General features: G+C 39.0%; 1 protein-coding gene and 1 non-coding gene across 3 annotated transcripts in view; one reads left to right on the top strand and one right to left on the bottom strand.

The window, feature by feature from the left end:
* The window catches only part of Kdm5a (lysine demethylase 5A), an 84,979-nt gene that overhangs the window by 54,440 nt on the left and 17,399 nt on the right, over positions 1 to 13,140 (top strand). For both annotated transcript variants that reach the window (XR_012911587.1, XM_075982934.1), the window contains exons 20-24: positions 185 to 323; positions 3,880 to 4,059; positions 4,845 to 5,006; positions 7,628 to 8,179; positions 8,531 to 8,674. Coding sequence is in view for 1 of the 2 variants with exons in the window: in XM_075982934.1 (XP_075839049.1) it covers positions 185 to 323; positions 3,880 to 4,059; positions 4,845 to 5,006; positions 7,628 to 8,179; positions 8,531 to 8,674 (1,177 nt within the window). In the remaining variant the exon portion in view is untranslated. The remainder of the gene's footprint in view (positions 1 to 184; positions 324 to 3,879; positions 4,060 to 4,844; positions 5,007 to 7,627; positions 8,180 to 8,530; positions 8,675 to 13,140) is intronic.
* On the bottom strand, positions 1,636 to 1,742 carry LOC142856644 (U6 spliceosomal RNA). Its single transcript, XR_012911687.1, has one exon. It is a non-coding gene; the product is annotated as a U6 spliceosomal RNA (small nuclear RNA).

Genomic DNA, 13,140 nt, shown 5'->3' with positions numbered 1-13,140 from the left:
ATAACGCCTTAGTTTTCTTGTCTGTAAAACAGAAATAAATATGGTAGCTGCTTTGTTGCTTTTGGGAATTTGGTAAGAATTAAATAAGCTCATGAGTATGAATTATTTATACATTATAAAATGCTATTTTAATTCTTATAGTGATTGGACTTTTACTTAGTATCTTATTATTTTATTCATTTAGACCTCGACACAGTATGGCAAATTTAGAAAATATTGTGAATGAAGCCAAGAACATTCCAGCCTTTCTACCCAATGTATTGTCCTTAAAAGAAGCCTTACAAAAGGCTCGTGAATGGACAGCTAAAGTGGAAGCTATTCAGGTAAAGGAACTTTCAGATTAGCCTACCTATCAGGTAATACATTCTCATAAATATACTATGTAAACGTTGCTTCTTTAGAATAATCATGATAAAGTAATAGTAGCTAGCCAGGCAGTAATGTAACATGCCTTTAATCCCAGCCTTTGGGAGGCAGAGGTAGGTGGATCTCTCTGAGTTGCAGCCCAGCTTGGTCTATAGAGGGAGCTCCAGGACAGCCACAACTTCACAGAGAAACTCTGTCTTGAGAAGAGGAAAAAAATATAATAGTACCTAAAGATCACCTATTCTTTCCTCTGATTTTATAATTCAGAATAAATAGTAAATACTTAAAGGTTGCTAGTTTTGTTTTGGAAAGATGATGGAGTTATGTATTCAATTTTTCAGAGAAAAGACATTTATATTTCATGACATAAAATTATTTCACAGCATTTGTTTGTTCTATTGTTTATATTCTTTGAAACAGGGTCTTACTGTGTAGCCCTGATGTGCCTGAAACTCAGAGGCCTGGAAACTGGCCTGGAACTTTACTATGTATGTAGCCCAGGATAGCCTTAGACACAGAGAGATCTTCTTGCCTCTGCCACCCAGTACTGGGGTAAAAATCATGTACCACCACTACTGATTTACCTCCTTAGTAATATTTAAGGACTGACTGTCAGTCCTTCCCTTTGGTAGAGTAAACAGTTTTTTTTAGTAGGACAATCCTTCTTCAGGTTGCTTGACTTGTGGGTTTACCTAGAAGGTATTCTGTAGTCCAGGGACGATAGTTTGGCACCAGATGGAGTAAGAGTGAATGTGTTTGTTGACCCTTTCAGTATCTCAGCAAAATTTGGGGGGGGGGTTGTTTGTTTTGTTTGTTTGTTTGTTTGTTTTTCGAGGCAGGGTTTCTGTGTAGCTTTGGTTCCTGTCCTGGAACTAGCTCTTGTAGACCAGGCTGGCCTCGAACTCACAGAGATCCACCTGCCTCTGCCTCCCGAGTGCTGGGATTAAAGGCGTGCGCCACCACCGCCCGGCAGTATCTCAGCAAATTTATCTGTATGCTTAGTTAACTGACTCTTCTTATCTTGGTACCTTAGTGATTGTGCTGTTAGAGAATTTCATAATGTTAGAGTATATTATTATTTAAAGTCATTGTTTATATGAATATATTTGTGCCCGAGTGTATGTATGTATACTGCATACATGTAGAAGCCCACACAAAAGCTAGAAGGGTGTATTGGATTTCCAGGAACTGGAGTTGTAGATTGTTGTGAACTGACATGTGGGTGTTGGTAACTGAACCTAGGTCTTCTACATGAGCTGAAACCTCTTTTTTTTTTTTGAATGCTTCATAAATTTGCGTATCATCCTTGTGCAGGGGCCATGCTAATATTTTCTGTATCGTCCCAATTTTAGTGTATGTGCCGCCGAAGTGAGCACAGGCTGAGCCATCTCTCTGATCCCAGTCTCTATATTATTATTTTAAATTATTCATAGATTTATTTGGTTGTTTTCTAAAGCAGCGTTTCATATAGCCCAGCCTGGCTTCAAATTTGCCATGTAGCTGAAGCAGGCTTTGAACTTTGAATCCACTTTCTCTTCTGAGTGCTGGGTTTATAGGTATACACTGTCATTCCTACCATAAATTCATAGCTTTCTTGTCTTTCTTTTCCCAGATGTGTCAGTATATCTTTCAAAATAAATTTTCAGACAGTTATGTTAGTTGCTACAAGAGAAATAATATTTTATTAGAATATAGTATAATGGTTCTAAAAACAGCAATGATTTCATTACTTGGCAGTACTGAAACACCATGAATTTAGGAGGAAAGTAGTTGTTCATAGCTTTCTTTTTATAACATAAGCAATAGGTGGTTATCCAATATAAGATACTGCTTTTAGTTTTATATCAATAGAATCAGGGCTGGAGAGACGGCTCAGAGGTTAAGAGCATTGCCTGCTCTTCCAAACGTCCTGAGTTCAATTCCCAGCAACCACATGGTGGCTCACAACCATCTGTAAAGAGGTCTGGCGCCCTCTTCTGGCCTTCAGGCATGCAGACAGAATATTGTATACATAATTAATAAACAAACAAACAAATAAATAAATAATACAAATTAAATTTGGAGTTGTAATGGTAAAATGGATTTCCACTCTGCCAAAAGGATTCTTCCGTTGTCCTCTGTAACATTGTCTATGGTGGCTGAAGCAAGGACTCGGATTAAGGGGATTTACTGCTTTTTCAGAGGACTTGACTACAGTTCCCAGCACCCACATAGCAGCTCACAGCAATCTATTAACTCCAGCTCAAGGAGATTCAATAACTCTGGCCTCTGTGGGCACTGTATATAGTACACATACATTCATGCAGGACACTCATACACATGAAATAAAAATAAATAAATCTTAAAGAGACTTATTTGCATCTAATAGCAAATTCATTCTTTTTTTTTTCTGTTTTGTTTTTGTTTCATTGTTTTTTGAGACAGGGTTTTTCTAGTTTTGGAGGCTGTCCTGGAACTTATTCTGTAGACCAAGCTGGCCTCAAACTCACAGAGATCTGCCTCTCTCTGCCTCCCTAGTGCTGGGATTAAAGATGTGAGTCACCACTGCCCGTTCTTCATTTCCGGTTGCATTTATACATTTCTGTTCTTCACTTCTCCTTTGAACTTTTATCCTGTTGGTCCCCTTAATTATTAAAATTTTTGGTAACTTGTTCATTAAAAAATTAATTCCCAGGGCTGGAGAGATGGTTCAGAGGTTAAGAGCACTGACTGCTCTTCCAGAGGTCTTGAGTTCAATCCCAGCAACCACATGGTGGCTCACAGCCATCTATAATGAGATCTGGTGCCCTCTTCTGGCATGCAAGCATATATGGAAGGAATGTTGTATACATAATAAATAAATAAATCTTAAAAAAAAAAACTTGGGGTCAATATTCAATAACTAATTTGAATATTTGACTACTAAAAGAATATACTTGAAAAAGAAAAAAAATTAATTTTCCCAAAACATTTAATTCTTTGGAAGGCAGAGGCAAGTGAATCTCTGAATATGAGACCAACCTGGCCTACAAAGTGAGTTCCAGGCTATTCAAGTATACATTATTGAGACACTGTCTCTAAAATGAATTTTTAAATTAATTTATGAACTTTTTCTGTAGAAATTAAATTCATTAAAGAATTCTAGTTAGTTGATTTAACACAGAAGTTAATACTGTTTTGTTTTTTTTTTTTTTTTGAGACAGGGTTTCTCTGTGGTTTTTTGGAGCCTGTCCTGGAACTAGCTCTTGTAGACCAGGCTGGTCTCGAACTCACAGAGATCCACCTGCCTCTGCCTCCCGAGTGCTGGGATTAAAGGCGTGCGCCACCACCGCCCGCAGAAGTTAATACTAAGACTGAAGATGTCCCTTAGTGGTGTAGTGCCTGCCTAGTGTACAAGGCCTGGATTCTATTGCCTGTTAGTATTTTTAAAAAAAGAAAGAAAAGAAAACACTAAACCAAGTTCCCCAAATAGTATATTGCCATACTCCACGAAAGAATTAAAATTGTATGTGAATCTGCTTTTTCTTTTTCCAGAGTGGCAGCAACTATGCTTACTTGGAGCAGCTTGAGAGCTTATCTGCTAAAGGACGCCCCATCCCTGTGCGTCTTGATGCATTGCCTCAAGTGGAATCACAGGTCGCAGCAGCACGGGCCTGGAGAGAACGGACTGGGCGGACCTTTCTTAAGAAGAATTCCAGCCACACATTGTTGCAGGTGAAATTCGTGTGTGTTCTTCGGCCCTCTCACAGCTATTGATAAATTGCTACCTGTGTTGGTGAAAGGTTCTTTCCAGTTAATTTAGTCATCATTATAGTTAATTTCTATTACGTAGTATTAGATGTTGGATGGAAAACTGTGGGAGTCTTGGACAAGGTCTTTTTACTAATCTGTGCTGTATCCAGAAAAGGCACTCAGCCTATATCTTTTTGTTTGTTTTTTGAGATAGGGTCTGTATCAAAATTTACTTGGTAGACCAGGCTGTCCTCAAACTCACTGTGATCTGCCTGCCTCTGCCTCCTGAGTGCTTGGATTAAAGGCGTGCACTACCACCACCCTGCTTCAGCATATATCTTAACTTCTGTTATTAGACTATACTAAAAGATTTTATCCTCAGAGGCACAAATTTAATTCTTTTTATCTTGAGCAGTTGAGCACAGTAGTCAAAGAGGATAGACTTTGGAATTTTAACCTTTGTCCTTGGACAAGTCCCTTGTCTCTCTCGTCAATAAAATCTGGGAAGTGATGCCTGCTATGTACAGTTGTTATGAAAATTTAAATGAATGACATACATGGATCCCTAGTATGGTGGTTAAGACGAGAGGATCACCATAAATTGTAGGACAGCCTGTGCTACAGCGTAAGATCCTGCCTCTAAAATATTAAAGATAATAAACAGGTACCTTGGGCATTGCCAGTAGTTCGTTATTTTCACTCTTAAGGGATTTGATTTGGTTTGGTTTTGTTTTTAAACTAGAGTTAATATTTTTAAAATTTTTTAGGTGCTAAGTCCTCGAACTGACATTGGTGTATATGGGAGTGGAAAAAGTAGGAGAAAAAAAGTAAAAGAAATAATAGAAAAAGAAAAGGAGAAGGACCTAGACCTTGAACCTTTGAGTGATTTAGAAGAAGGACTGGAGGAGACCAGAGATACAGCCATGGTGGTAAGGAACTAAGTGATGAACCTTGGATTTGCTTTGTGAATTCAAAGTTCTGTGAAAGATATTAGCAGGTTTTTAACTGATAATTTACCTGTATCATAGTATAAAAAGTTTGCTGTTTGTTCTCTTCCCAAAAGGATCTTTTTATTTTCTTTGGAAGTGGGGCAGAATTGAACCTAGGACCTTATATATCCTGATCAAATGTTTCACTGACTTATATCCCCAAGCTTCACACTTATTCCTTATTGTTGTTCTTTTAATACTTAAAAATATTCCATCCTAGTAGTCCATACTTCTGAGTAGCTTTAATTGTTTTGTTGTTGGTGGTGGTGGTTGTAGTAGTGATGCTGGTGGGAGTGTGTGTGTGTGTGTGTGTGTGTGTGTGTGTGTGTGTGTGTGTGTGTGTGTGTGTGTGTGTCTTGGGATTAAATGTGGGTCTCCTGAATGCTAGAGTGCTATATTATTGAACTCTATAATTGGGTGACTACTCTGATCAGTAGTCACCCAAAGTTAAATCCTTTGCCTGTTAGTAAGCTTTTTCTATTACAGGTAAGCATGTAGAACCTCCTCTTTTTTTCTCACCTCTAATATTTATCATTTATTTTGTTGGACTAGAAGTCCAAACATCAGGGAAGAGTTGCTCCAGACACCATTCACATAACCACAAATTGATGCAAAAGCATGAGGATTTTTATTCTGTCATGACAGGGTCCTTCAGGTTCGGGATATGAAGGACATCGATAGCTGTTACTGTCCATCTTTTAAAGCAAAAAGCCACAGACACAAGGGGGGTGACCTGTAGGTTGTTTTCCAACTTACTGGATTGGCTTATTCAAAGGGTTACTAGCAATGATTGGTCTATTCCAGGGCAGGAGAATAGTTACGTGGTCAGGTGATAAGGGAGAGCATTTGTGGTCCATCCAGACCTTTGGTTCGGTAACTAAATTAATACATCAGGAACTGAGTCAACATCTGTGGGTTGTATTTGCCTCAATTCCCAAAATGGAGTTACGTTTGAAGATTATTCTCAAGGACACAGGGGGATAAGCAGTCCAGTATGGGGGTGTGTGTGTGACGACTGTCCCTTTTCCAAGATAGAGTGAGTGTAAGGTTTTAGAAAAATGTCTTAGGGTTGAGGGGGACTTACAAATGCATTTAGAGTCTTTCAGTTTGTGCCAAGAATATGTAAAGTCGCCTTGGTTTTGTTTTTGTTTTTTGAGAGAAGGTTTCTTTGTGTAGCAGTCCTGGAACTCACTTTGAAGACCAGGTTGGCCTTGAACTCACATACATCCACCTGCCTCTGCCTGCTGAGTGTCAGGATTAAAGGTGTGCACCACCACCACCACTACATATAAAGTTATCTTTTGATGATCTTGAAATAATACTTTGCGTTATTATCAACTACATGGATAAAAGCTACTTTTAAATACATTTTTTTAAATTAAGCCCTTTTTCTTTTTGTTTTTAAGAGTAGTTTTAGTTCCTAGGAAAGCTGAATGAAAGGAATGGGTATTTTCCATGAATTCTCTGCCCATTTCTTTTTGAAAAATCATTTTCTTAGTCTTCACCTGTAGGAATGGAATTGCTGAGTTAGAATTAATAGCATTTTATTGTTCTTAGTACTTTATCATGGTTTTCAAAGAAACTGATAGTTTATTGATAACAGTTACTTTAAAATTTCTCACCAGGCTGGCCAGCACTTAGAAGGCAGAGGCAGGGGGATCTCTGAATTGATTCAAGGCCAGCCAGGTCTACATAATAAGTTCCAAGAAAGCCAGAGCTACACTAAGAAACCTAGAAACTCAGGAAAAAAACAACAAAAAAAAACCCCTCTCACCTTTGTCTTATTAGTATACAGCAGTAGATTGAGTGTTCTGTAAAATATTTGTGGTTACAAGAATTGGGCTTTTTAAAGACTTACGGACTAAGGAAAGTGTGATTATTAGGAGCCAGAGAAGGCGAGTGAAAGTAAAAATTAGTTTGGGAAATACATAATTATAATTGTAGGGGTTTAAATGTACTAAATAACTTGATATGACTCTGTCTATAAGTAATCCAATTTTGAGGCCGAGGAAGACGACCTTTGTTAAGAGAACTTCAGTAGTCCTAGTAAGTCATTCTTATGAGCAAGTAGAACTAGAAATTATTTCAAAATTGTTACAGAGTCGCCGGGTGGTGGTGGCACACACCCTTAATCCCAGCACTCGAGGCAGAGGCAGGAGGATTTCTGTGAGTTCGAGACTAGCCTGGTCTACGAGAGCCAGTTCCAGGACAGGCTTCAAAGCTACAGAGAAAACAACAAAATGTGTTTAGTAGCCTGCCCACACTTTTCAGAACACTGAAATCCAGAAAAGTTGTGCCATAGATCAATAGTCTTTAAGTCCAAGAGCCAGGTACTTGGTACGAGTGCTTGATTTCAAGAAACACCCTTTTCATATTGTACCCTACAAAAAGCACTCTGTTGTAAGTTGTCAGATATCATAGCAGTTTGTCCATTTTTTAAATGGGTAGTGTTTATGTGGAAACTGAAAGGGTTACCTACATTTCAGGAAATTGCCACCTTTTTTGGTGCTTTGTAGGCATTTTAGAATGACTCCTTTTAATTAAATGCTTGTTGTGTACAGGTGGCAGTTTTCAAAGAACGAGAACAAAAAGAGATTGAAGCCATGCATTCCCTCAGAGCAGCCAACCTAGCCAAGATGACAATTGTGGACCGCATAGAAGAAGTAAAATTTTGTGTTTGCCGCAAGACAGCTAGTGGGTTTATGCTACAGTGTGAGCTCTGCAAAGACTGGTTCCATAACAGCTGTGTTCCCCTGCCTAAATCAAGTTCCCAGAAAAAGGGATCTAGCTGGCAGGCTAAAGACGTAAAATTCCTTTGCCCTCTTTGTATGAGATCTCGAAGGCCCAGGCTAGAGACTATTCTGTCACTCCTGGTATCCCTTCAGAAGTTGCCTGTACGGTTGCCTGAAGGAGAGGCACTTCAGTGTTTGACAGAACGTGCCATGAGTTGGCAAGATAGAGCACGGCAAGCCTTAGCCACAGATGAACTGTCCTCTGCCCTCGCCAAACTTTCTGTGTTAAGCCAACGGATGGTGGAACAAGCAGCACGAGAAAAAACTGAAAAGATCATCAGTGCAGAACTCCAAAAAGCAGCTGCCAATCCAGACTTACAGGTCAGCTTTTAATTTACTTTCTTCTGTTTCATGTGGTAGTATTTGTCCGTTAGTGACTAGTGAATTAAATGGACTTAACTTGTTGACCTAAGTAGAAAAGCGGCTATAATTTGCCAGCAGTTATATGATGTATAGCATCTTTTTCCTTCTGCATACACAGCTTTGATTTTCTTCCCTTCAGTAAAAATTCAAGTCACTTCAGTGAAATGCAGTCTGAAAATGTTCAGGTAGACTGTAGCATCATTTACTAGCTGCTTTTTAAGTAAGTTAGTTATACTTTGTTAAATGTTAAGCATATGTTAATTGCTTATGTTTGTTTAGTCTATTTGTCTGTTCATCTTTGTTGTTTAGGGACACTTACCTAATTTCCAACAGTCTGCTTTTAGCCGGGTGGCGAGTAGTGTGTCATCTTCCCCCCGTCAAACAGTGGACTATGATGATGAAGAAACAGATTCTGATGAAGATATTCGGGAAACATACGGCTATGACATGAAGGTAATTACAGGGGCAGGCTAGGGATACATTTCTGGTGAGTTCTGTTTTTAAAACTTCTTACCATTGATATTTGAAGACTAAAGTTGGAAGAGAAACCTAATTATGTATTAGTCTTGAATATGTGATGATAGCAACTTTTCAAAACTTAAAAACCTAAAACTTTAAAAATTCTTACATTTGTGGTGTACCATGTAAATCTACCATGAGATTTACAAGGTCAGAGGACAACTTGGCAGATTCAGTTTTCTCCGTCCACTAAGTGGGTTTCAGGGATCCCACCCAAGTGGTCAGACTTGGTGGTAGCACCTTTTCCTGCTGAGCCACCTTGCTCATCCCAATTTTTTTTTTAACGTTAATTAGAAAAAGCTAGATGGAAAACTCAGTTTGTAAATTGCTTGCCACACGAGCAGGAGGACTTGAGTTTAGTTCCCCAGTACCCTCATAAAAAAGGTTGTGATGGTGGGTGCTTGTATTTCCATACTGGATAGGTGAAGACCAGTAGATCCCTGGGATTCATTACTCAGAGAGACGGTCTCCCAAACAAAAGTGAATGGCACCTGAGGAATGTCACCTAAGGTTTAAGACCACATACATGCAAACACTTGTGCATGCATACAGATAGTTTTTAAAAGCTTTTCATTGTTCTAGGTGTGGAGGCCCATGCCTTGAATCCTTGAAGGAGAGACACACTCTCTGTGAGTTCTAGGCCAGGCAAGGGCCACACAGAGAGGCTCCTTCTCAAAAAAAAAAAAAAAAAAAAAAATCCTGTTTTCATCAACTTACTAATCATATGACTTAAATAAATTAAAATGTTACTATGCTTAAAATATTTAAGTTGTAGCTTTTATTGCTGATAAAACATTTTTAGATTGTTTTCTTTTTTTGAGTTGTTAAAGTCTGGAGGCTAGAGATGTAGTATTTGGCTTTTGTGTGCGAGGCACTGGGTTCTTGCAGCATTACTATCAAAGAATATCTGTACAGTGATATTTAAGAGTTCCAAGCCAGCTGTGGTGGCCCACACATTTAATCCCAGCTCTGGGAGGCAGAGAAAGTCAGGTCTGTACTGTTCCAGGAAAGTGTGCACAGGCTATGCAGAAATCCTGTCTCAGATAAAAAATAAAAAAATAAAAAAAATCTCAGGCTTGCCAGGCATTTAATTTAGCACACACCTTTAATCCCAGCATTTGGGAGGCAGAGGTAGGCCTAGTCTACCTAGTGAGTTCCAGGCCACAAAGGCTGCTTAGTGAAACCCTGCTTAGTCAGTAAAAAAGTAACCATCCCACCCCAAATGTACTAAGAGTCTTTTGCTTTGGTCTCTTTTTTTTTTTCTGCATAGTGTGGTAGACTGGTGGGGAAGGGATCGATGCACAGAACAAATTCACCTTTCATGTAATAGAAAACTATGCAATTGGAGAAATGATAGCTCGGGGAGGAGGATCTCTAAAAGTGCTTATTGCTCTTACAGAAGACCTGGATTCAGTTTCCAGCAACCACATGGAAGCTCATAAATGTCTGTAACTCTAAATCCTGGAATTCAATACCCTTTTCTACTCTCTGTAGACTCGCTCCTTCACACATGTCTTTCATATAAATTCACACAAGCACAATCACATAAATAAAAAAGAATAAACTTTAAAAAAAAATAGTATATTGCAAGGAGCAGAGGGTTAGGTCATAACAAAGAGACTTTCTGTAGCATAAAACGACAGACTACAGAGTGATCTCCCGCCTTGAAGATGCTCTTGTTCAGTTTGAGTGAGTACTTTGTGTTCATTTTCCAGGATGTAATTCCCATCATATGATTAAAGCCGTTGAGATTGGCCAGTTGGTTATGGAAGGTTAGTATGAGCTGTGCGGGTATTTCTAGTTACACAGTCTCTACTTTGCAATTAGTTAATGTTTCTGATTAAACAGTGTTGGGTTCTGGTCATAGCCTTAGGTTATAAGGCTACAAAGCTGCAGCTCTGTAATATTAGGTTGAAGCACTCTAGTACTTGTATTTTTGATGGAGGCAGTTTTTCTGCTTGGGGATTTCTGGACCAGTCTTTAGTAATTCCCTGGTGGAGACCTGTTCTGTTCTTCTAGTCTCTTAGCAATTGCCTTCCTCACACAAAGAGTACTAGATACAATGTCATACTTTGCCTCTGGTTAGGATTTGCAAGGGTACAGTTACAGTCAGAACAGATTGTCATTAATATAATTGTTTTGTTAGCGCCACTATGCTGACGTCAGCATCTTTGTGTTAGATCCCATTGGCCTTTCATTGGCACTGTATGTTAGATGTAAATAAACCCTTTGAGTTTTGCCTAGTAATAACATCTGGATCTGGAGAGGGACCTAGAAGTAGGTAGTAGTTTTACATGTGATTTGTTTTGCTCTTAGAACCTGGGAGTTTGGTACTCTTGATATAATGGCATTCTTCAAAGAATTAGGAACCATTCCATCTTTACCCATTGACTCTTTTGTTTGCTTTTTGTTGTTGTTGTTTAGGTTTGGTTTTGGTTGAGTTTTTGGTTTTTCGAGACAGAGTTTCTCTGTATTAAAGTCCTAGCTGTCCTGGAACTAGCTCTTGTAGACCAGGTTAGGCTTTGAACTCACGAATTCACAGAGATCTGCCTGCCTCTGCCTCCCAAGTGCTGGGATTAAAGGTGTGCACCACCACCGCCCAACTTGTTTTGTTTTTTTTGAGACAGGATTTCTTTGTGCAGTCCTGGCTGTCCTATAGCTCTTGTAGACCAGGCTGGACTTGAATTCACAGCGATCTGCCTCTCTGCCTTGCAAGTGCTGGGACTAAAGGTATGTGCCACCACCAACTGACCACTGATTTCTGAAATTGATGTAGGATGTGTCTTTCAGGGCCACTTTTCACTTTATTTGTTGGTGTAGGATCTCTTGTTGAATCTGGATTTCTCAGATTCCAGCTAATTTTCTTTCCCCAAAGATCCTCTGCCTACCTCCTAAACACAGATAAACCTTGCCTTGCCTGCTAAGGTTTTTCATTAGTTCTGGGGATCCAAATTCTGGTCATCACACTTTTGCAACAAAGCCATCTCCATGACCTGGGGCCGGGAAGCCCTGGGACTTTTTTTATAGTATAGGTGTGCTGCCAGATCTGGCTTTAGTTTTTTTACAAAGATGTAGGGGATCAGACTCAATGTTCTTATGTTTGAGCAGCAAGGATTTAATGACTGTGACCCATCTCCCACCTGAAGATACTACTAATCTTTCTGTTGATTTTTTTTTGTATCTTGCTACTTGCTTTACGTATTTACCATATCTAAAAGGTTATTTTATTTTTTATGTGTATGAATACTTTGCCTGAGAATCAAACCCCCAGTCCTCTGCAAGAGTAGCAAGTGCTTTTGGCCAGTTAGCCATCTCTCAAATCTTTTTTTTATTTTTGATTTTCGAGACAGGGTTTCCCTGTAGTTTTTGGTGCCTGTCCTGGAACTAGCTCTTGTAGACCAGGCTGGCCTCGAACTCACAAAGCTCCTCCTGCCTCTGCCTCCCGAGTGCTGGGATTAAAGGCTTACGCCACCACCGCCCGGCACCATCTCTCAAATCTTAAATCCTCTGTGGTGGAGTCCTGTGTGTAGGTGTGTGTGTGTACACAGTTATGTATATGTGGGTGGGTGTACATGCATGTGGATACTAGTAGTCAATCTTGGGTATGGTTTCTCAAGGAGCCATCAGCTTTATTTTAAATTTCTTAAAAATCACATTTGCTTATGTGCACATACTCATTCACACCATGAAACATGTATGGAGGTCAGAGAACAACTTGTGGAAGTAGGTTCTTTCCTTCCACCTTGTGGGTCTTGGGGATCGAACTTCAGTCATCATGTTTGTCAGCAAGTATCCTTATTTTATTCCATTTTTTCCCTTCTTTTTTCTTTTGTCGAGACAAGTCTTTTTCTTTGTAGTTCAACTGGCCTGGACTCAGTATCTAGACTAAGCTAGCTTTGAACTCAATAGAGATAGATCCACCTGCCTCTTCTATTTTTATTGAGGGTTTTCTTAGTGACTAGTACTTTATTGATAGTTCAATGCCCAGTACCACTCGGGGAAGAGACAACAAATCAAACATAGAAATACACTTACTAGCAAATAAAGACAACTGCTGTCACAACAGGAAAGAAAATGGCCAAAATTACCTAAACTTTTGAGGTTAAAATTAATTAAAGTTAAAGTAGTAATGAAAAATAAAGATGAAGAGAATTCCTTAGAGAATCATCTGAGACCTAACTAGAACTGTCAGAACTGTATAAATTATATATTGGCATTCGAGTTCTTCATTGTATTACATAAGGATAGTTGGTAAGAGTGTGTGGGTTTGAAAACCTTTAGAAGAGATTAAGTTGCCCGTGTATTAAAATGTCACATTTAAACTTTCCGTCTTCCTCTTAAGTCCATTTTATATTTCTGTTAAAAGATCAAAAATTACAACAACAGCAACAAAAGGAATT

This window comes from Microtus pennsylvanicus, chromosome 8, assembly GCF_037038515.1.
Source record: "Microtus pennsylvanicus isolate mMicPen1 chromosome 8, mMicPen1.hap1, whole genome shotgun sequence".
In the NCBI taxonomy this organism is placed as follows: Eukaryota; Metazoa; Chordata; class Mammalia; order Rodentia; family Cricetidae; genus Microtus; species Microtus pennsylvanicus.
This window is presented reverse-complemented; position numbering and strand designations above follow the sequence as displayed.